The following is a 23,459-nucleotide window of genomic DNA, read 5'->3' as shown; positions in this document are numbered from 1 at the left end:
ATGTTTGTACAACAAATAGCTGGTGCTTGGCGGTGTAAACATGAATGTCTTTTGGGAAAGTAGGCCAGGGATAAAAAAAAAATGTGAAAAAGTTTTAGATCTCCTGTGTGCTTATAATTGCTTGGGAATGTCATCTGCGAAGTTCGTTGTGATGTGCGTTAATTTCGATCACATGAGCCTCAAGCTTTTATAAAGTCTTCAATTTGAAAACTTCAGTGCCTCAGTCACAAAGTTGAGATACTGTCGTGGGGTTGCAATGGTGACCCAATTCCAGCCAACAAATCAATCCTCTTTCACATTGATTTGACGTCTGTAGCTTTGCTGGGTGTGAAGAGTTATGTTTTCTCGTGTATGACTGACAATCGTAGGTCTGTAGACGTTGAATCAATGCAAAAACGACTGATTTGCTAGCTCTGCACTTAGCTAGCTAAATTGGTCTTTTTTGGATTGATTCAACGTCTGCAGACCTACGATTGTCATGTCAACATTGTCAACGTCTGCAGACCTACGATTGAATCAATGCGAAAAGAAGCAATTTTACTAGTTGAAAAGACAATGAACACTTGTTTCAAAATGCTGTTACATACACGTATCACATTCACAACTATAGAAGTGGTTAGGACGGCAAATTGCAAAAAAAAAACTGAAACGATTCTTTCACGCAACTCGAAATGTCACGCTGCTGCGTCATAATTGGAACGCGGACTTTTTCAATGAATTGGATGTTGTTTTACAGAAAAACGTTTGATGCAAAAATAAGTTTACAACATGCGTTTCGACAATCAAGAACAGTTCTGTGTGTTTGAGGTGTGAGCTTATGTGCGTCGATAGGCTTATCTTTTAAAACCAGGCAAATTAAAAAGCGACATTCCTTGCCCTAACGAGTCGTGCATGAATGAAATGGTTCGTTTCACTTTCTACACAGTTTGTTTGGTCTCAAGAAGGTCAAAGTCTCAAAGTACTTTGATGTTAACCTTTTTTTTAAAGTGATGTTTGCTTTTGCATAAACTTTACCGTGGCATTTGCGTATTAAGCTGGTGGTTAATTATGTTTGCTGATAGCTAGATAATGACCCAAAGTGTGTCTTTGTGAAAATATTGTACAGTTTTATGTCGTAGATCATATTTGTTTTTGTAAGAACTAGTAACTAGAGTGATTGTACCACTACGTTCTATCATTAACTTGATTACTACGTCTGTTACTATGTTAGAAAACTAATTTATTTCAGAAACTCATTCATCTCTTGTTTCGAAACGAAATATTTCGAAAGGTTTTTTTCCGAACATTTGCATTAACCACGCATGTGTATCCCTGACTAAATACCAGTATAGGTAAACAATAATGTGTAACCACTCGCATGCAATATCAAGCAGTTAGAAAAAAAGATGTAGAATCATGGCCATGTTTAAGTTACCATGTGCAAGCAACCTTTTTGTTGGAATAGCCTAAAAACCTTCAATGTGTCGCAGCTTGGACAAATCTCAAACGTAGTGATTTCTACAATTGTGATTTCTTTGTAGCGTGGTTGGTCCACGATTTCTGCCCAAAGCATCTCATCTGCAAACCACATAAAATTGTACACACCAACCTGCAGGTTAATGCCTCATCTCAGCGTTTAAAGCTAAACTCATGTTGAGTTAGTGTTACATATCAATCTTGCTCAAGAGTAGCAATGTGTAAAATCATACAGTAAAATTAGGCAACGCAAGTTTGAAAAATGTCCGTCACTTTTACGATTGTTCTAATGCTAACTTGTTGATTTAAATGTTATGTTTAAAATATAAGGATGAGATTTATATAAAAACCAAAGTTAGTTTGTGTAGATCTTTTTAAATTTAGTGACGATACAAATCGGATTGGTTTGAAATCTCTACGATTTATGATTTCAAATCTTGACTTTTGAAACGGGTACGCGATGTCAGCTGGAGGCTACTTGCAAAATAGTTTTGCAGACAAACTCCAAAAACGGTTCACAGCATTTGTGACGTGTTGGCTGAATCCTACCAGCAGTTTAACATAGCTCCTGCATGTGATCAGCTTAGCGTTTACTGTGCATGCATTCGCAATGCGCACCTATCTACAGGGTAGAAATAGTAAAACGTTTCAAGAATTTGAAAATTTACGCGACTGGAAGAACTCACTCTGTCAGCATGAAACCTCTACCTAATGCGAAATTTAAAAAGTGATTTTGTGCATGCTCTTAGCTTGATCTAAATACTCTCACTGGTGTCACTACGTAGCCTACTGAATGAACATAAAATACAGAAGGTCGATAAGGGATTAAAAAACTTCCAGTGATTTTTCTACTTGGTAAATGAAAATGCTTAGCTGTTAAAAGGCTGAGCGCAATTGATATGCTGCACTCAAACTTTCAGGATTGATAACGAAGCACCATGCATTTACCATTTCTTGGGTAAAGACCAAGAAAGAGAAATAATAATGATTTTATTTGTTTGCGAAAGCAACATTACACTTTTATTAGCAGTTTTTGTAGCCGCTGCCTGAGGACTCCTTCACAGCCTTAATTTAATCACTTTGCGTAGACAACGCTGTTGTAAGTCTTCTTTGCATATGAGACATTTGTAACATGTTCAACGGTTAAAAGTAATATTGATTGGTGCAGTTTTTCGTAAACTTCAGATAGCAACAAATTTTATATGGTAACTAAAACAATTGTTTCCAGCAGGTAGAATTTTGATTTTTCAGCTAATATATGCCCGGCAGAAGACGCCAAAACACGTTTTACTGTACGTAAGCTGAAAGCTGGCAACCATTGCTATGAGCAGCCTGGCGTAGACGTGTCTTGTGTAAATACCAGTAATCCAAAGCATGTAGCAGGCAAACAGTCTCCTTTTTAACGCTTCACTAACAACGAGGCGGTATTTTTGTTTAAATTCTTAAAATAGTTGAAAACATTTATTCTTGTACTTTTTGCCAGGCATTAGCCTACCCCTACCTCTGTGAAGAGTGATTGATGCAATGGCTAGACAAGTTCTTAAACGTTTTTTTTTTTTGTGTGTGCTGACTTTTCAGGATGATACCCAGACAGCAAAATCCGTCATTTCTACATTCAACGTTTGCGAACGTTGAATAAATGTTAAAATAATAAATTTTGCTGTCTGAGTATATACCATCTTTTTACCATTGCCTTAGTAAACATTATATTGAAATGTTTTGTTGCTCTATTTTTGGAATAAGCTATATGCATATATGTATTATAACGTATAAACATGCTACAGAAGGCTTTGGAGCAGGCGTAAATGTTAAGTTGCTCCAGCTGCGGAGCTCTCTTTTGTCATAAATTAACTCCAGCTCCTGCTCAGGAGCTTATTGATACCACTGCTCCAGCTCCAGGCTCCGAAAAGTACTTTTATTAAAATAATGACGACATATCAATTTAATTTCTAAAGCTTAAAATTGCGGCAAAACAATCCATCCCCCGCGGCCGACGAAAGACCTACATACCGTGCTGGGATAAGGAGTGCGAAAGCCTCTACTCCGACTTCCTCCACGCCCCTCAGGGCAATGACACCAACAGCTCAGCCACAGCTCTGCTGGCAAGGCTGGACTCAAAGAGGAAGGAGCGCTGGACAGAAGCCGTTGAATCAATCAACTTCACGCACTCCAGCCGCATAGCATGGAGTACACTGAACAACCTAACTGGCAGATCACGTGCCTCTCGTCAACAATGTCCCGTTTCAGCAAATTCCATCGCCTCACAACTTGTGGAGAACGGGAAATACAAATCGAGAAACCGTGAATAAGATAGATCCGTCTTGCAAGAAATGACGGACCTCCGGAGAGTAACAACCCCAGACGGGGACAACATCTCGGGTGAGTTCACCCCGGAAGAATTTTCCGCCGCCCTCTAGCACATAAAGCCAGGTAAAGCCCCGGGCCCTGACCACCTATGCCCGGAGTTGATACTCCATGCTGCTGCCTCCTTAAAGTCCTGGTTAAAAGACTTCCTTTCCTGCTGTTTGCGCCACCTGAGAATTCCCAGAATCTGGAGAAGAGTCCTTGTGGTTGCAGTTCCTAAGCCGAAGAAGCCCCCAGGGGACACGAAGAGCTACCGTCCAATCTCACTGCTCTGCATCCCCTTCAAGATCCTCGAGAAACTCATCTACGCCCGTGTCGAATCAATAATAGATCCGCAGCTCCCCCGTGAACAAGCTGGTTTTCGACACGGACGATCAACCGTATATCAGGTCACACTTATGACCCAAAACATTGAGGACAGCTTCTCGGCTAAGAAGAAGGCTGGCGCCGTGTTTGTTGATCTCACGGCTGCCTATGATACCGTATGGCCTAGCAGCCTTACCTGCAAGTTACTCCATCTGCTCCCTGACAGACACATGGTCCATATGATGATGGAACTTGTGCAAAACCGCAGTTTTACCCTCACAACCAGTAGCGGTCGTCGAAGCAGACTACGCCGACTTAAAAACGGCGTCCCACAGAGCTCAGTCTTGGCTCCTCTCCTGTTCAACATGTACACCTGCGACTTGCCCCCCACCATCTCCAGGAAATATGCTTACGCAGACGACCTGGCACTCCTGCACTCAGCAGGAAACTGGCAGTCAGTGGAGAGGAACCTCAGCCAAGACATGCAAACACTATCAGCATACCTCCAGAAATGGAAGCTACAGCTTAGCAAGTCAAAGACAGTGTCGGCGGCCTTCCACCTTAACAACCGGGAGGCACAGCGTGAGATAAACATCAACATTGATGGAGAGCGCCTGTCCTACTGTGCCGAACCTACATACCTCGGCATAACCCTGGACAGGTCACTCACGTACCGCCGGCACTTGAAGTCACTGCGCAAAAAACTATCTACATGCGTCGCACTTTTGAGGCGATTGGCGGGTTCCGGCTGGGGAGCTGGTGCTAAAAATCTTCGTACAGCTACCCTAGCCCTTGTTCATTCCACCGCTGAGTACTGCGCACCGGTCTGGTGTCGTAGTTATCAGACCCACCAGATTGATACCGCCATCAACGACGCACTGCGTACTGTGACTGGATGCCTGCGTTCCACTCCAACGGACTGCCTACCCATCCTAGCAGGCATCCAACCCGCTGAGCTACGCCGTAAAGGAGCCACGATTTCTCTCGCTCGCCGCGCTTTGGACCCCGACCATCTCCTCCATGCAACATTCAAGCGACCACCACCTATAAAGCAGCGGCTGAAATCAAGACGCCCCTTTGTGCCTGCCGCACAACAACTACTTAAGAACGAAGAAGAACTTGGTTTAAGTGCGGTACACTGGACGAACCACATGTGGAACACGGAGTGGCAAAATCACACCTCTACGCTTCGTGACTTTATACCCGACGCCGATCCCCGTCCACCAGGGATGTCCCTCACAAGGCTTGCCTGGGTCAGGCTTAACCGCCTGCGAACTGGCGTCGGCCGCTTTCATTCGGACATACACAAGTGGGGCCTGGCTCCTTGATCAGAATGCGAGTGTGGTGCCACGGAACAGACCGCATACCATGTCATCCCCCACTGCCTAACCCACCGGTCTCCACACGGCGTGCATGGTCTGAGGGTCCTGGACGACGAGACTGCTGAGTGGCTGAAGATTTCCTGCCCTCCAATCTAGCCTGGAAAGATCGCTCATACGCCATCATCATCAACTCCAGCTCCTGTTCCGGATCTTATTGATACCACTGCTCCAGCTCCAGCTCCAGGCTCCGAAAAGTACTTTTATTAAAATAATGACGACATATCAATTTAATTTCTAAAGCTTAAAATTGCCTGCAGTCAACTGTTAGTAAAAAATGGCACAACTTTATGAAATTTAAGGTACATTCATCAAAATGTTATGCGGAACTGCGTTTCAAAACATAAATCGTTAATTTGACGTCTGATTACGCAAATAATTTCTTAATTTTGTGAAGGATTGCTGTTAAACTATGTGAGTTCAGCCAATAGTAGTAGCATCTTATGACATACATCGGAGCCGGAGCTATTTTTCAAACAACTGGCTCCAGCTCCACTTGAATTTCACGTAAAGCTCCGGCTCCAGCTCCGTTGAAAATGCACTGCTCCGGGGCTCCGGCTCCTTGCTCCGGCTCCAAAACCCTGAAGAAGTATTGCTTTTTTGTTCTAATTTGATGTTAAGTTTTGATACTTTAGAGTTGTGACAATAACAGCATCAAAAACACTCAACTTTTGAAATGTGGTTTACTGTCGTATCTATAAATTCAGTCTATCTCACTGCTCTAGCCTCTTGAAACAAAAGCTTGTTTAAAGTGAATCGAAATCACTATGAACATCACTACTAGACTTTTGGAGACTGGCCAATTAGTCAAAGGAGTCTTCCACTAGACTTTTTTCTTTAAGCGAAGCGTCGACACTCTATGACTGTCGGCTACGCTCATATGTAAGTTTGCATGTAACAGTTCCATGCTACCTTGGAAAAAATTGTATGCATCTTTTCAGGACAGAAACTTGGTTCGTGAACGTGTAATTTTGCGACGTATTTCTCGGTCAACTGGAAGATTGGAGCCAATTTATTCAGAAGTAGATAGACGATTCAAAAGACAAACCTTTCCATCTGACGATGAAGATGGCGGTGGCAGCGGCGCATCATCACAGGATACAGACGTCACTGTATCGACAACACAAAATAATCTTTTACCCGAACAGCCACCTACAGTACCGACTGATTGGGGTATGTTTAAAATTTTAACGTGTTATTGAATGTTGAGAGATAGCGTAGTATATCATCTACACTCCTACAGTATGTGCACCAACTCATTTGTAAAAGCTCGGGTTCGATGCCAACGGACCAATTGTTTCCCAACCAGCAAAATTCGTGCTTTTTGCATTTTGCAATGTCTGCTGAAAGAACAGATTTTTCCAGCTGGGAGTTTTCTTTATCACCCAGTTTGAAGGATAGACACATCTTTCTGCAAATGAAAATGAGACTTCACAAAGAAATTCAGCTCCTACTGCGATAAGTCATTGACAGAGCCATTTTCTTTACAAACCGAGGGGTTCTTGTGTTTGAATCAAAAATGGAACATACTTCTATACTTAAAATTGAATGAGGCTGTTCACCAGGCATTAAATTAAATAATATGAGATGTTCTACTGGTGCAAATTAAGCTAAATTATCACAAGATGTCATATTATTTAATACTTCTATACTTATTACATTATTTTCAATTCTATGGGGTGGCGCAATTGATAAGGCGTTGGCTTTCCAACTATGCAAACCTGGTTCGACTCCCGGCTTCAGCTGGTTGTTGAAAACGCCGCTCACCTCTACCCAGGCAGTGCCGGTCTTAGGGTATTTCGGGCCCTGTGCGGAATATGCTTTGCGGGCTCCACAGATAATTATCCTAATCATCCAATTCAGTAGCGTAGCCAGGTATTTTAAAAGGGGAAGCGGGGTTTGACGGCCGACAGGCGAAGCCTGACGGCAGGGTTCTTGGCGAACCCCAGAGGCTGAAGGCGAACCCCAGAGGCAGGGGGTCTGGGGGGCCTCTCGCAGAAAATTTTGTAAAATATCTTTGAATTTAGTACATTTTGAGAGCATGTTCAACAAAAATTTGGGTATAAATATTAGCCTACTGTAAAATGGTGCTGTCCGGTAGCATAGCAAAAGGATAAGATCATGTTTTCTTTGGCATTTTTCGGAAATAAAGCTGAGTCTCTATGTTTTCTGCATTTTCTGAGTAAATTGCGGGCCCCCTAATTTGCGGGCCCTGTGCGATCGCACGGTTTGTACACCCCAAAGACCGGCACTGACCCAGAGTGTAATACATAGTGGGCGTAGTTGCAGAAGTGAAGGCGGTGCGAGAAAGGAACTGGCCATTCTACTCTCTTTAGTGCCGAAGGCTTAGTGCAGGGGTCACCAACCTTTTTTGCATGCGGCCACTTTGGCATTAAGGAGAGCTGTGGCGGGCCGCACTAATAAAATGTTAGGTAGGTTGACGCTTGCTAGAAAATAACGCATTTCGTACCCAGTATCCAGCGTTACATGTTGTTCATACTTATGTTAGAATACCGCAGCAACAAAATTATACGAACAACGCTACTGCCAGGCCAAGCTCCTTTTACAACACTTTTGACTATTTTAACAATGCCTAATAAACGAGGTCACTTGTTTTGTGCACTTATAGCGAGGCGAGCGGTTTTATCAGAATATTCATGGCCAAGCAAGAGTGGCGTTGTTACTTCGCTTCGCAAAAGATATCTTGCAATTAACAGTTTTAGTAAACAAGGAAATGTTTGACACATCGCAATACAGGCAACAATAGTGACCTGCAAACATATCAGCGAAAAATAGGCTCCAATAACAGGGAAAAAGAAACCAGGTACCATAAAACAAACGCTTGTGGAAATCACCGAAAAATCGTAATTCTATCGTAATTCATGAACAGTCTTCCCTCTAAAAAAGCAATGAGTTGGTTTTTCATCCTTTTGGTGAGAGTCCATAAAACCGTCTTTCTTTTATTATTGACAACTTTCACTTACGGTGCTTATCAGCATGGCAAGAATTGTTGATTAATAACATTTTGCAGAACTTGCTTCGGCAGAACATATACTAAAATTGGAACGATACAGAGAAGATTAGCATGGCCCCGCGCAAGGATGACACGCAAAATCGTGAAGCGTTCCATATTTCTTCAAAAAAAAAACGTTTTGCAGTACTAAGCTAAATATTTTCATAATACAATCAGAAAAAGTCTTTAAATTTATATATAATATTTTGCCAATTTATTATAAATTGAGTTGGCACACCGACCTATTTTGCCAACAAAAACTTGCATAAAGGGAATACTGCTCGTGAACACAATAACGGTGAAACGCACACTAGTGTTTACATGACATTTGCAAACTTAAAATAAGCAACCCTGTGCTCACAGACAATTTCGAAATTCGAAAACAGACGTTTTAATCAACCACTGGGACAGTGTGGCTGGACATCGCATTGGAATAACTTTAAGCAACCCCCACCTAGAACTATAATCTGATTGGTCGGTCGGTGGAATCGTATGCAAAGCGAAAATATGCTTCCCGGATAGTATTTTTTGCCTTCGTGCTCATTAACTCCTCAAGAAAAGTATTTTTTGTTATACTTGTACGCTGATACCTTCCGCAGGCCGCAGCGATACAGCGTGGCGGGCTGCATGCGTCCCGTGGGCCGCCATTTGGTGACCCCTGGCTTAGTGTAATGAGAACCTTATCTTCTCATACCCGACACTTGAATCAAGTATGGAACCCCCCTTTACCTTCCCTGTTTTACCGATTTTACAGCATTTATTTTCAAATTTAAAAGGTTTCTGCCAATGACCTTCTTTTGTTCAATAAATTTACAGAACTTTCTTTTAAGACAAGAAGTTCAGCAAGCAATATTTTCAGGCGGAAAATCACATTCTTTTGACATGAATGTTAAGTTTGATGACGTAATCATATGAGTAAATTGCCGCAAGCAATACCATTCATAGCAATGCCGAAATCATGAGAAACACTGAATCTTGTCGAAGATTGTGATTTCGTGATTTTTGTTCACTCTATTGATAATTTCAAAGGTATTGTGCTTGGCAGTGGATCGGTGGTGTCAGAGTCAAGTGCCCCCCGAAAATTGAGAAAAAATGTATTTTTTAATCAATTTTTGCAAAATATTTCGTTTTCTCAATCTCATTTTGTTATCTCATCCTGTAGTATTGGACAAACATGTTTTCAGCATTAGATTTAAGGGGTAGAAATGTTTTTTATGTGCTTCTCAAAAACTAAGAAAGTAATACAATATTCTGCTGCAAACACATTTCTCACTCGACTGTTTGCAATTAAATTATAATCTATTTAGTGTTAACGGAGGTATGAGGCCAAAAATATTTTGGAAATTGTAGGGGAAGGTCGACGGATTTTCAGAAACGAAATTTTCGATACCTTGCTTGGATTTTGGAAATGTCACTGGAAGACTACACAAAACCATACAAATCATCTTCGTCAAAAAATAAATTATTGAAATCCTTTTACGGTCGTAAAAAAAATCTGTGAAAGTTAGCTTCAATTTTATACCAAACCTTGCAATTCAGCCTTCTACAAAATTATACTTTTACTTTGATGAATTTGGTCAAATACAGTGTACCCTTTGAACAAAAACATTATTGGTTCTAAACATACCACACAAAAGTGACCAAAACTATTACTTTTGGACCTCCACTTTTACATTGCCCAATTTTTCTTAGAACTTTTATTTCTCCGGTGCCCTCCAAAATATTTTTTCTAGATTCACCACTGACTGCACTCCATTATGAAAAAGTTTCAGAGCGATTTGGATGAAATGCTTTTAAAAGTTGTTTTTTATACATTCAGCTTGGTACAGAACAAGTATTAACTTTTTGGATTCCATCTACTACACTGAAGACTTGGAAGACTACAACACAGACACCTTTGTTGAACTATCAGATGAAATCATGGTCGATGTAAGTTTTTTGATAAAATGAACTGTAGTTTTAAACCTTATTGCATACAAAAAAATTATTCCGTAGGTCTGTAGAGCTGTAGAGTGTGTAAGTCTATTTTAAGGAGAAAAAAAAACTGTACTGCCTATTTCCTACTTTAACTGTCGCATCGCCTGAGTCGCCTGAGTCTGATGGCAATGCAGCATTTAAGAAGTTGACGGGTTTTATCTCTTGAAAGAGCCCATTTGCTTCGTGACTGAATTTTGTAATACGCATTAAAGGATTAAATATGCGGACTGCTAAACGGTATAGGCAAACGACCCTGGGGCAAATTCCTTCAAAACTTTTTGACTTGATTTTATCGTAGTTTGTTAACATTTTTAATGGTTCTTTAAACTTTAAGCTTAAGGTATTGTTGTTCCTTCTGTCGCTTTCAGTTAAATTCGTGGCAAAAATTCTACTCATTTTACATCTATTTTATATTCGATGCATGCAATTTTTGCCGAATGAACTGAATTACATATAAGGCATCTGCAGCATCAGATGCTGCTACAACTCTATCGTTTTAGTGATCAAAACACTGCAGGTTATGATTACGTCATCCAATTTAATAGTGCTTACAGAACCAATTAGGCTATTTAACTCAAGGGGGTTCGAATGAGATTTTGTATCATCTTATTCAATAAAAAATCATTATTCAACAAACCAAACTATGCTGCAATGCAGAGTGACCCTTTTCACCAACTACCTATTAAAAAAAATAGTTCCTTGTGTTCTTAAACGGGAAGTATTGTAAAATACGCAGAAAACCCATCAGCACATTATTTTGTTTGCTTCTTCGTTCTGTCCCCTGTTAGATTCTTCATTTAATCAGTACTGCCTGTTTGTATGATGAGTTGTGTTTTAAGGCAGTTAGAAGGAAGGTTTTGAACCTCAAATTTCACTTGATTTCACAACACTAAACTGAGAAGCATGTGACTTGATGAAAATTAAATCGAAAATACTAATAAATAGTAACTACTGTAGTATGATTGTCATTATTATTAGCATTTTTGTAATTACTGATCTTATGACGAATCAAACTGCGGTACTGACTTGTTTCATGAAGTCGGTTGTGCTGACTGACGAAACGCCACACAAGAAAGTTGATTTTCTTCTTCCACATCTTCTTCCGTCTTGTAGTCAACAGAAACTACACTCTATTAATCAAAAACCAAAAAAATGTTAAAACTTTTTCAGACTTTTCTTTGTGTACATTGTGGAAGATTTCATCCCACTTTGATTTTGCAGGTCGAGGAGTACATACAAAGCAAGCTGGAAGGCTACTACGAAGCAACCCCTCTTATGTTCCAGTCAGTCAAATAAATTGAATATACTAATAAACAATAATCTAATAAATAACTGAAATAATTTTGTTATAGACCTGTCCTATACTGTGCTTTTAAAGATAATATTTTAGTTTAAAAATTTGTTTTCCTTATTTTTTTCTGAAAACCGGTACAAAATTTTGTTTTTTGAAACAGACAGCAAGAAAATGGTGACGTCATTGTTTTGATTGATGTCGGCTTTTGTTTGTCCCAATCAATAAGTGACGTCACGAAAACGCTGACTTCTCTAACTTCTGGGGGTCAAATCGGTCGGTTCCGAGTCAGTGAAGATGGATTTTCAATTCGACTGATTGGTGTCGACTCGGGAAGAATGGAATGCGGTATGTCAAACATATTTGTGTTAATTTTCAAAATAAAAGGAATGCCAGGAAAATCGAAATATGCAAAAATGTCACAAAAAAAGTTTATCAGATTTGTTACATGGACATTTTCTTGAAGCAGATTTGTTCAATTGAAGATATTATATAGAAATCATTGGCACATACACTAAATGGAGTATAGAAGTCAAAACCAATGACGTAAACATAGAGGTCCAGGTGCTACTTTTGGGCCCGGTCCGAAGATGATGTTAGTCGCCTGGAACCTTTCCGGGGGGCACTTGGAACTTAATTCTTTGGATATTGTGCGTATTTATTAAAATATCTTGATTTGGGGCGAGAGAATCCCATTGGTACCGGCCCAAATTATACTTTCAACGACCCTAAGCAAACCTCCATGATCTTGATGCCTTGAAAGCGCAGTTTTATATCGGTTTGATGCTACACTCGTTCAGTTTGGTTACCGTTTCGAATTAAGTTTCTTAGTCGAGAAGTTTCGTTTGACCAAATTTGTTCCGATCACTTTCGTCTAATTAATAGCGATTTGACCGTTTTTAATTTTTCCGCTTACAGTAGCCCTTTTCACATAATTTACTGTTAAATTTATTTTAGTTCCGGGTCCAGTGTTACCTACGTCAAACGTTCCGCCGCCAAGTGAAAGTGAAGTTCCATCTGTTCAAACTACAACCGAAGCACCACCGTTTGATGTTGGGTTTGTACTGCTAACAACTTCTAGTATAAGATCGGTGGTGAAACTCAGTCGGTTTGCACCGGTTCGTGCGAACCGCTTCCTTAAAATAAAAAAGTTTCCAGAACCGGTTCCTGGCCAAATTTTTAAAGTGGACCTAGTATAATCACCGTACGCAGGGTTAACAGATGTGGCTAATTTTAATCAAAGCGAACTGGTTGCTAGCTAAACTAAATCCCACCGGCCACTACTGTATAAAAGCGTTTTTGTTTACAAGCATTATACCTTTGTCAAGCTTGCTTACAAAGACCGTGATGCAAATTCAGTTGCAGTTGTAACAGTGTACTTGAAACAGAAAAATAGAATAGTTGTTTTATTTAAAAATTAACATGCAAACGTAAGATGTGGTTCTAGGTTTTCCTCAACTCCCACAACCTCTCGTTCAACCAAGCCTCCGCCTTGCCGCCCCGATCAAGCCACGTGTTCTAATCTCCGATGCATAGACAGAAGCTATGTGTGTGATGGTGTCAACGATTGCTTAGATTTCAGCGACGAGCCGGAATCCTGCGGAAGTAAGTTTACGTCAAACCTATATGTGAAAACGGAAACACTTTTCTTTCGGAATAAAGCTTTTTAATGTTTTTCATATTGATCAAAGGGATAGCTTGTTTCAAAACATTTTTCAAACGGTAGGCTTCTAAATTACGGTAGAGAACTGCCTCCGTATGGCAAACTCACATAGCCGAAACTTGTGTCCATAGTTGTCCATTCTTGCCAAACTGAACTGCCAAACACACCATAATTTTTGTTCATACATGGGCAATTTTGTGTTTCTTTCTAGTTTTTATTCGTGCACACCTATAGCTAGTTCATTGTTTCATGTATTGGAGCTTCTGCATACCTTAAGTACGGTACTTTTAAAAGTTTACACATCTAATTAGAATGCCTCAATGACCTACTTTGTTATCGGTTTATAGTTGTTGCTGATCGATGCGATCCCACTGAATTTCTATGTCTTGGTACTGGTGTCTGCGCTCAGAAAATCTGGCGCTGTGATGGGGATGATGATTGTGGAAACGGTTATGACGAATCAAACTGCCGTAAGTTGTGAAATCTACATTTTTGCTTTTTTCAAATCTTCTTTCTTTTGCTTTTCAGCATCTATTTGACAAACTTGCAAAAGAATTCAAATTCAGGGTGGCGAAAACTTTAATTGCAGTAGACTGAATTAAACAAGTATTACTGAACGTAGCTTTTTTCATAAAATTTCTTTCAAAAATTTGTCTCAGTTGCAAGTCTTTTTTAAAACTAAATTATGATTTACAGTTGTGTGTTCTGGTCTGTAACCAGCTGATGAAGCTGTTGAATGAATACACTGGCCAACTGCAATAAACTCAGCAGCCTTTGAAAGTTAATTCGTCGTAGATCTGGAACTATACTATGGTTGTTATAAATTATATTTTCTTTTTCCCAGCCACCGCCTCTCCTGACGCTAGATGCGCATCCATACAGTTCGAGTGCCGTAACAGAGTCTGCATACCAAACAGCTACCATTGTGACGGTCAACAGGACTGCGATGATAACAGCGACGAAGAAGGATGTTGTGAGTAGCGTGTTGAAACCTTACATTAAAATCTATCACAACAGTACGGAATGTGGGAGGCTGATGTCGATACGTGTGTTGATGTGTTTTGCTAAAAGTGTGTTAATGATTCAAGTAAGATAGGACATGGTTTACATACCTTGCACAAATTTTTTTCCCCACTTGCATATTTGCTCATTTTTTAATTTGCATAATCATGCATTATAATTATAATAAAAAGTGTTTTATGATTAGTTACATTAAAGTTGTGATGCATAAAATGTTACACTATACTATAGGCTACATGAAACTGTTGAATAGGCTGATTAATTATTGAAGTATTTTAACCATCTCCAAAGTGATCTTCACTAACAATGCAGATGTTTAAAGAGTAGGCCTACAGTATTTTACAGGAATAAATTTTGCCTGATCGCAAGCAAAATTCCCAAACTAAGTTCTCCTTTTGTCCATATTTTTTCTCGATCATAAGGGTTTGCATCCAAACTGTGGCCTATGTTCCTCTTCAGCTGCAGCTTGCCTTTCCTAGTAAAAACTCTGTCAATGCAGATGTTGAGCTACCATTGACTTAACATATCCCAGACATGAAACTTATCAGCGAGGCGATAGATTTTACTGTGATTTGTGGTCTGTGATCTGCTTTCGTGGCATATTCACAAACCACGAAAAGTTTTCCACGCCATGTGTAAGTATGGTTGAATAGAACAACGGGACAACATTGACCGTGGTCAGGTTGTGTCTATACCTTTCTTGTTTGACAAATTCCCGTGGTGTGTACTTTCTGCGAAACAATGTGGGAAACAACAACTTGTACAGTACTTATGGAGTTCGACAATTCTTTTGTTTTTTTGATGGCCATTCTAGTAGGCTACTGTACTGTTATCATCTCACCTGCCTCAAGTTATGCTTCACTTCCAAACACAATAGCAGCTCTTCAGAAAGCTGCAACACTTTAAAAGAATTAGAAGTTGATTTAAGGACTTTGAGTTGCATGAATTCTGTCGCATCCATGAGTTATTACTGTTATTATTATTACTGTCATCACCACACACTACAGCGTTCAAACAGCTCCTAAAGGTACTTTATATTTCTCCGACTCCAATGTTACCATGTGTTTTATTTCATCTGCAGCACCCCCTGTTGTAATCACACCCCCTCAGCATCTAGTGAGTGCCGTAGAAGGAGAAACTGTCACCTTGGATTGTGAAGCGGTAGGTGTACCTAACCCAGTCATATCGTGGAGGGTCAACTGGGGAAATGTCCCACCAGCTCCGCGTGTAACTATGACGTCAGCAAACGGAAAAGGAACATTAACTATACGGTGTGTGGTCTTTAAAATACCCCCCTAGCAAAAGTTTCCCCTTTTTACATCGTTTCAACATCTGTTCAACACATGTTATTAAACATATGTCTATATAGTCTATTGAGTAATCAAACATTAGCCTCACATAACCTGATATCAAGCAACAACCAGATTAGTTAATTGCAATCCAGTTCAGTGTTGCCAGTTTTTTGTCTGATTTTTTCTGTGTTGTATTTTACTCGTTTTAACGTAAACGTCAGAGGAAAAAATTACTTTCATTTTTTTGCTCACTCTTATAAACAATTTGTTGCATTTAGGTAAACAAAGTCGATATCTAGGTCTACCTCGCTGTCATTTCTTTCCACATTTATCGAGGTCTTTTGAAAATGTTTGGTTTCCCTCATTTTGGACTGCGCATGAACTAAATACACTGTTTATTTTTGCAATCAACGCTTGAAAACGTAGGCTACCCGGTTGTTTTTCAATATTGTTTGGTTACTTTGGTCATTTTTTTGCAGCAAAATAAAGCTTTCTGACCAGGGAGCATACACTTGTGAAGCAATCAATCCCAATGGATCTATCCTTGGGACACCAGATGCGGTTGTCACGGTTACCGAGAGGCCTAAGACAACTCCTGAGCCAACGTTCCCATCCGAACCGGGTGGCCCTACCGAAGGTAAAAAGTTACTTTTTGCTGCTTACTTAAAGGTGTCTACAAATCCCATTTTCTTCCGATAGTAGGCAAGGCTACTTTTTTGGATTTTTTTTTTTGTAACTTACCACAAACAAACATGGATGGACTTTTGTCGAAAAAAACGGTTTTTGATGTCTCAATTATGTTATTCAACTTAAATGCTTTGTTGTCAGTCATTGTTTACGGTAAAGCTGAATGGCTTTCTCCCAAACTTATTCTGCTGGTAAATTTGTAAAACAACGGAAAAAACACACATTTTTTGCATTCTTCTTTGCTTAACGTAATTTTTTAATACATTAATCGTTTTAGCAGACGCAGGATTTTGCCCACCAGGAGAATACAACACGTCACCAGATGCTCCTGATCAATGCAAACCATGCTGGTGTTCCAATCGTTCGAAAGATTGTGTTTCCAGTAAACTTGAATTTTCGAAGGTAGTTTACTTATATTGTATGCTGTAACAAATGGCTGCATCCAGTGGCGTACGAAGGGAGGAAGAGTGTTAGGCGATCGACCCCTTTTTTCAATTTTTTTAAGATTAAGTTTTAAACTAACAATTTAGTTGGTTTAAACTAACAAAGTCGCCCAGTTTCGAGGGTTGCCCTAGCTGTTGCAAATGCGAAAATTAGTAGGGTTGGGTTAACTACTGTAGCTTACGCTGAATATGGCAATCCTATGCTAGTTATTGTAAGCAACTGGGCATTTTTCTCAAAACAAAGTTAGCCCCCTTTAAAAGCAATCCTTCGTAGCTTATAGGTTACTTGCTGCACCCCAGTCGCTTTTTGTTGTTATTCTCTTCTTTTTAACGTGTTTGGATTAATAGTATAATTTACAGTAGCAGCTTAATGAAAATGAACTAATGGGTAGGCTATTGTTTCTTTATTGCCGCTTTGCAACTGCTATGGTCCTTTAAGAACTATTCTTTGTGCAGTTTGTGTCATATTCATAAATGCAAGGTTATTATTACTCGACCAATCCGTATGGTTTTGCGCTAGAAAGAACAAAGATTTTAACTTCGAACAAAGTCTACCATAACTAGAGGCAATATATTAACCACTACGTTATTGAGCTATTAATAGAGGTGGTTGTTGGCTGTGCACGAATGAAGGTGCAAAATCAAGTTTGCGATTGCTGTTTGAGCTCGTTGGGTCTTCCGTGTTTATTCTACAGCTACCTTTTCACTGTTTCATTTTACTGCAATAAGCTAAAACTTTTGGATAGTTTTGCTTGGCAAGATTAAATTTGTTTATTTAAAGGGTATGAACATGTTTTACTGCATGTACAGTTGTACACTGCTGATTACCGAAGATGTGGACTGATATATACTAAGCTGGATTTTCCACAAGTGGTCTGTTAACTCCAGTTTCTTTATTTAAAAAAATAGATATCCGACACATTGATTCTAGCAATCACAAGGCAGTTTCTAGAAAAGTTTGATAATCTTTGACTTATTCTGGTATAATCCCTTGAGCTGATAGCGTCTCTTCAATAATACTTGATATGGAACTTGTGGTTTCCTACATAAAGTAATGAGAATAAGTCAGTGTGATAGTGAGTGAACAATAAAAAATAGAAATGGACCATTCATAAAAACTTTACTATTGCAGTGCGACAATAAACAAACCATACTGGAACATTCGTACCGTCATTTAGAACGTAACTTGCTTTTATAAATTCTTCAGGTCGAAATCGAATTCACTGAGCCCGATAACAAGCAAGAGGTCACATTGGAACCAACAGATTTAGAAGGCAATCCAGAGGGATTCCAGCCTGTGACAGAAAATCAGATTGATGTGAACCCCCCAGCTCGAGAGCTTCAATTGATCGATTTGTCCAAGCGATTCTTAGCGGCAGCTCACTACTGGAGCCTACCGGCACAATTTTTGGGAGCAAAGGTATTGAAAAATCAATGTTCAAGCGCATAAGCTGCATTGTAAATTCTATGTTAAAAGTCATTCAAGATCTTTCATAGTTGCTTTAGCCAATTTAATTTTGGTCTCTATAGATAAACAGCTACGGTGGAACTCTGACGTTTTCCTTCAGTTATAACAATTCGTACCATCTTCCAAGCACACCTACAAACCACACTGACGTCATACTGGAAGGAAATGGCAAGAAGTTGCATTACAAGAGTAAAGGTCCTCATCCTGAACCAATAGAGAAACATACTACTGAAGTTCTATTGGAAGAAGTTAGTTTGTTTGCCATATTTTTGACTACGAGAATTTTTTTAGAATAATTGAGTAGGCTACTTCTTCACAACAGTACCAGTAGTAGCCTGGTTATTTTTGCTTTGAAAGTGTCATTTTTCGTTTCGTATCATTTGGATGTTGATCTTGTCATTAGCATCACGTTTAAAACAAAAAAAGGATATTAGCTATAAGCTATAATAGCCGACAAGTCACTATGGTGGCAACGATTCATTTAATTTTAGATTTAATTTGTTCAGCCAAATTGGAGATGCAAAGATGTCATACCAAGCTCTGTCTTTTCGCTAATCCTCTATTCAAACCAATTTATTAAACCAAACAAAAAGAATCGAGTAGGCCACTTTGATACAACAATGCGATGCCAATGGGGACCCGATTAATTATTTTGCTTTATTTTAAAGTATCATTTTTCGTTTCATACAACTTCAGATGTCGAATTTTTAATAAACAAGGAAACCTTGAACTATTATTATGTTTCCTTCAAGGACTGTCTGCTAATTTTTTTCTGGTGATTATCGCAGGATCAGTTTAAAACTCCTGAAGGGGATACGGTGTCCAGAGAAGACATGTTGAATGTGCTTGGCCGTTTAGATAGGGTTCTCATCAGAACAGTGTACGACAAGTCGATGCTGAGTACTGGGTAAGATTCCACATACATGCAATTTTCAAATGATAATGCATCACCTACATCAGACGTGTGCAACGTTCAACTAATTCCTTGTACTGATTGAAGTGTTTGGCGGCACTCCGAGCAAAAAAATGTTTCAAAACTTTGTTCAATCTAACACAAAAATTTCATGCCTAACTTTTGATATTTTAGGGTCGGAGATGTGAAACTTTTAGTGGCTGAACCATCTGCATCTCGTGGAGATGGCGGTGGGACTCAGACGGCTGGGGTCATTGCACACGCTGTGGAGGAATGCGTATGTCCCCCAGGGTATATAGGGCTTTCTTGTGAGGTGAATCATATTCTTCTATAGACTCTTACTTTACAGTATCATCTAAATGTTGTTTGTGACCAATGAAATATGACTAGTAGTAATAATGATTGTTAACGAAATTATTCCATTCCAAATATGCTGCTTAATTACTTCTTAACCACGTTGGTTACTTGGCTTACATTTTAATATTTCTCGTCAGTCGAGTGTAGCAAGAATTGACCGCGATAGACACTTGTGTCGGCTATGAGGCTGGACTCATCAGTATCGCACCACTAATTCTCAACCGCTGTTTTGTCAGTCAATTGAATTATCTTTGTGGAAAGAAAACAACTAAACTAAGATTTTAATGGTGAACATTCTTCTGATTTCGTAATCTAGTAAAGAAATATTTTTGTTTTTTAACTTTTCCTTTACGATACTCTGAATAAGCATACATTGATGTGGTTTGGGCTTTGGACCACGTAATATATACAGATTAATGGACACGGAGACTCCGACCAAAGAATTTTGCTTCCTGGTTTTACTACTGCATCTGCGTCTGTTGGTCGTTTACTATTGAAATGCAAGATTCCCAGGAGATGTGAAAGCATGTGCTGTGTTGAGACTCATTTAAAGTATCTAGCGCTGTATCTCTATTTGTGGGAAAGATATACTTTCTGCAGCATCACTGCTGAAAATCATCATGTGATCTATTACGAACAGGGCCGTTGATAGGACAGTTTGGGCCTGGTACCAATGTGATTCTCCTGTCCCAAATCAAGACACTTCTAAGAAATACACATTATACCCAAAGATCTCGCGGTGGCTTCTTTAATTTCCCGGGCCCCTTGGAATGGCTACGGTGTCCTAAAATACCCCTGGGATCAGATGCAGAAGTATTCCTGGATCCCCGCCCCTTGTCAATGCAACTGATTACGTAACAAACACTTGCCTATAGCAATACGCTCAAATTGTCAATGTTATGCAGTTATACTGTTGTAATCTGTGTCCATTTATTCAGATCACATGCGAATTTGGAAACACAGGACAACGATGTAATCCTGGCCCTCCTGAAGGTTTCGAAGATTACTCGAATGATGTTCCAGCGATACGGTTTCTATGCGATGTCGGGTACACAGGTTGGGATTGTAAAGAATGTACCGAAGGATACGTCTCGCACAAAAGCGAATGTGTGCCTCATCTTGACAGACGTTGCAATGCCGCCACTGATGAAGAAAGACGCTTAGGAAAGGATTGCAAATGCAAGGTGGGTGTTGCAAGCAAGTTTTTTTTTCACAAGATTTCTGTTGCACCGTACACTTTTTGCTCGAGTATTTGGGAAAACTAAACGAACAGTCTTATACGTACTTTTTGCAATGAATGAAAACTGAAGATTTAAGTCTCTTCTGCTAGGGCGAACTCTTCTACGTATAATACAAGCAGGCTTTGTTTGACCTTCGACGTTATTAAACGGCCTATGATTTGTTTACAATAGAAGTCTGGCTTACTGGTTTACCACAGCAGTTTCCCAACTTGAAAACAAATTTGAAGTAGAAACGTTATTATTTTAAGGATGACTTGAAGGCTTTCGAATCTAGTCAAAGATATGCAATTCAGAAGTTGTATGTACGATTCAATGTAAACAAAATGCTCTGATATTTTCTCTCGCATATTCAGGGGCGCCGGAAGCGGGGGGGGGGGGGGCAGGGGGGCAATGGTGCCCTTTTAAGGTCATGTAAGCTACTCCACATTTTGCTATACGATATATTGCGTCAGACAAAGCTGTCCATATCCAAAACAAAACAACGAAATAATACACAAACTGCGAATGCACAAAGATCACAGAGAGCAACTTAGGATGCCGTCAGTTTAAAGTCTCACCAAGCAGGCAATCTGCTGTTACAAGTTTACATACAATGGTACGGTAGTGTTACAAGTTAGAAGAATAAAAGTATTCAGAACGATAAAAACAATAAGATGACATCAGGTCTGATATAAAGCGATTTGAGGAGAGAATGCAACGGTTGATAAACAAATTCATGTTTTTCCTAAATTTATTTTTAATTATTTATTTGTATCAGACAAGAATGTCCATATTCGAATTACAAAAGAAAAAGCACAAAGAATGTAGAAAAAATAAGAGGCATACAAACGGCAGCAACGCAAAAGCATTCAAAATGAAATTACGAACTCATTTTGATCAGACAACCAACCAGTAAAATTTAACCTTATCAAACGATTACTACCCGGTATTGATATCTTTCAGCCATGGCAGCCATCAAGACTAGGTAAAAGCATACATAGTATTATTATAATGAAAACAAAATATAATATTCACGACACGAAATTCTGTATCACAGTAGGTTAGCCTACATCATTATAACATAGCATGATGCCCTTTCTTGCCATTGTTCTTTGTATACCGGACACTTGTATCATTACTCAATGATGAGCTGATGGATGAGCATTATCGCTATATCTTACCTTAAAACTCTCTCCGTGACTTCATACCCGACGCCGATCCCCGTCCACCAGGGATGTCCGTCGCAAGGCTTGCGTGGGTCAGGCTTAACCGCCTGCAAACTGGCCTCGGCCGCTTTCGTTCGGACATGCACAAGTGGGGCCTGGCTCCTTCATCAGAATGCGAGTGTGGTGCCACGGAACAGACCGCATACCATGTCATCCACCACTGCCTAACCCACCGGCTTCCACACGGTGCGCATGGTTTGAGGGTCCTGGACGACGAGAGTGCTGAGTGGCAGATGATTTCCTGCCCTCCAATCTAGCCTGGAAAGATCGCTCATACGCCATCATCATCATCAGCTTAAAACTTAAAAAAAGGCCTTTTAGGAACAAAACTGCCCTTTTTTCATAATCCTGCCCCCCAGTCAAAAACCGTTCCGGTGCCCCTGCGCATATTATTTTCGGACTTCTGTAGACTTCGAGCCCTGGTTTGGTATTCACTGTGCGAGTATAGATTTATACTTGCTTTCTTTAGATGCTGTGTATTGTTGTGATTAAAGCAGAAATGATATTTCTTTGTTTCAGCTTGGGTTAGAAGGTAGAAGATGTAATCAATGCAAACCAGGCTATTATTACATGTCGGACAATAATGAAGATGGCTGCTTGAAATGCCATTGTATGGGAATATCAAGTGTGTGTTCCAGCACCACATGGAACAGGACTGTGGTGGGTACTATTTTGATCTTTTGTTTTTTTGTACATTAAAATATGCCAATAACAAGCTATTGTTGCAAGGAATGTAGGGTCACCTATGTATTAAACAGAGTATCGTTGCATTAAATTTAATTTGGTTAAATAAAAAATCTAGCTTTGAAAGTTTTCTTCACCAGATCGCAAATTCATTTAAAAATTTTCAGTGTGGTAACATGAAAGTTTTTTTTGCCAATAAACACAAATGATGTATTTTGGACACAAAAAAACATCTGCTTTAGACTTCTCTCTTTTCTTTTCCCAATCACTTTTAAAAGCGATGTCTTTCTGAGAAAACTTTCTTCTTCACTCTTTAGTCTTTACCACATGCCCATACTATTTTTTTATATCTGCCCTTGCAATGCGGTGTATAATAACCTCTCTCTAGCATATCCACCAATTTTTCGGTCGTTTTCTCCCTCCTCATTTTTTCCCACATATTGCTCTCACCATTGCCCTTTCCGTTCTTCTTAAAATTGCCAGTATCTCTTAGCATTAATGTCTCGTTACCGTAAAATATTTTTGACGCTATTTTATACCCAACTGGTGTGAAATAGATTGTTATTATTATTTGAGAAAAAGATTCTTTCATGTAATACTTCCCACAATACCTGAATTTTGCCCAACTCAATCTTGCCTATTTTGTGATAGCTGCTTTTTTTCCACCGCTTCCAATTATCTCATCATTCAGATAACAGAAG

The 23,459-nt window shown here is 39.5% G+C and overlaps 1 protein-coding gene and 1 non-coding gene across 3 annotated transcripts in view; both read left to right on the top strand.

Annotated features, from left to right (window-relative positions):
- The window catches only part of LOC145784753 (basement membrane-specific heparan sulfate proteoglycan core protein-like), a 32,167-nt gene that overhangs the window by 832 nt on the left and 7,876 nt on the right, over positions 1-23,459 (top strand). Inside the window, exons 3-19 of one of the 2 annotated variants that reach the window (XM_082596605.1) lie at positions 6,446-6,677; positions 10,337-10,446; positions 11,716-11,777; positions 11,949-12,133; positions 12,743-12,842; positions 13,233-13,390; positions 13,796-13,918; positions 14,293-14,421; positions 15,550-15,739; positions 16,240-16,397; positions 16,728-16,849; positions 18,098-18,310; positions 18,421-18,606; positions 19,147-19,265; positions 19,446-19,584; positions 20,567-20,812; positions 22,594-22,734. In XM_082596605.1, coding sequence (XP_082452731.1) covers positions 6,446-6,677; positions 10,337-10,446; positions 11,716-11,777; positions 11,949-12,133; positions 12,743-12,842; positions 13,233-13,390; positions 13,796-13,918; positions 14,293-14,421; positions 15,550-15,739; positions 16,240-16,397; positions 16,728-16,849; positions 18,098-18,310; positions 18,421-18,606; positions 19,147-19,265; positions 19,446-19,584; positions 20,567-20,812; positions 22,594-22,734 — 2,613 coding nt within the window. Of the gene's footprint in view, positions 1-6,445; positions 6,678-10,336; positions 10,447-11,715; positions 11,778-11,948; positions 12,134-12,742; positions 12,843-13,232; positions 13,391-13,795; positions 13,919-14,292; positions 14,422-15,549; positions 15,740-16,239; positions 16,398-16,724; positions 16,850-18,097; positions 18,311-18,420; positions 18,607-19,146; positions 19,266-19,445; positions 19,585-20,566; positions 20,813-22,593; positions 22,735-23,459 lie in introns of both variants that reach the window. The other variant, XM_082596604.1, reaches the window with a different exon arrangement.
- On the top strand, positions 8,537-8,640 carry LOC145784916 (U6 spliceosomal RNA). The gene has a single exon (XR_014291084.1). It is a non-coding gene; the product is annotated as a U6 spliceosomal RNA (small nuclear RNA).

This window comes from Aplidium turbinatum, chromosome 15 (assembly GCF_918807975.1).
Source record: "Aplidium turbinatum chromosome 15, kaAplTurb1.1, whole genome shotgun sequence".
Lineage (NCBI taxonomy): Eukaryota > Metazoa > Chordata > Ascidiacea > Aplousobranchia > Polyclinidae > Aplidium > Aplidium turbinatum.
The sequence above is the reverse complement of the archived record's forward strand: the minus strand, read 5'-3'. Positions and strand labels throughout refer to the sequence as shown.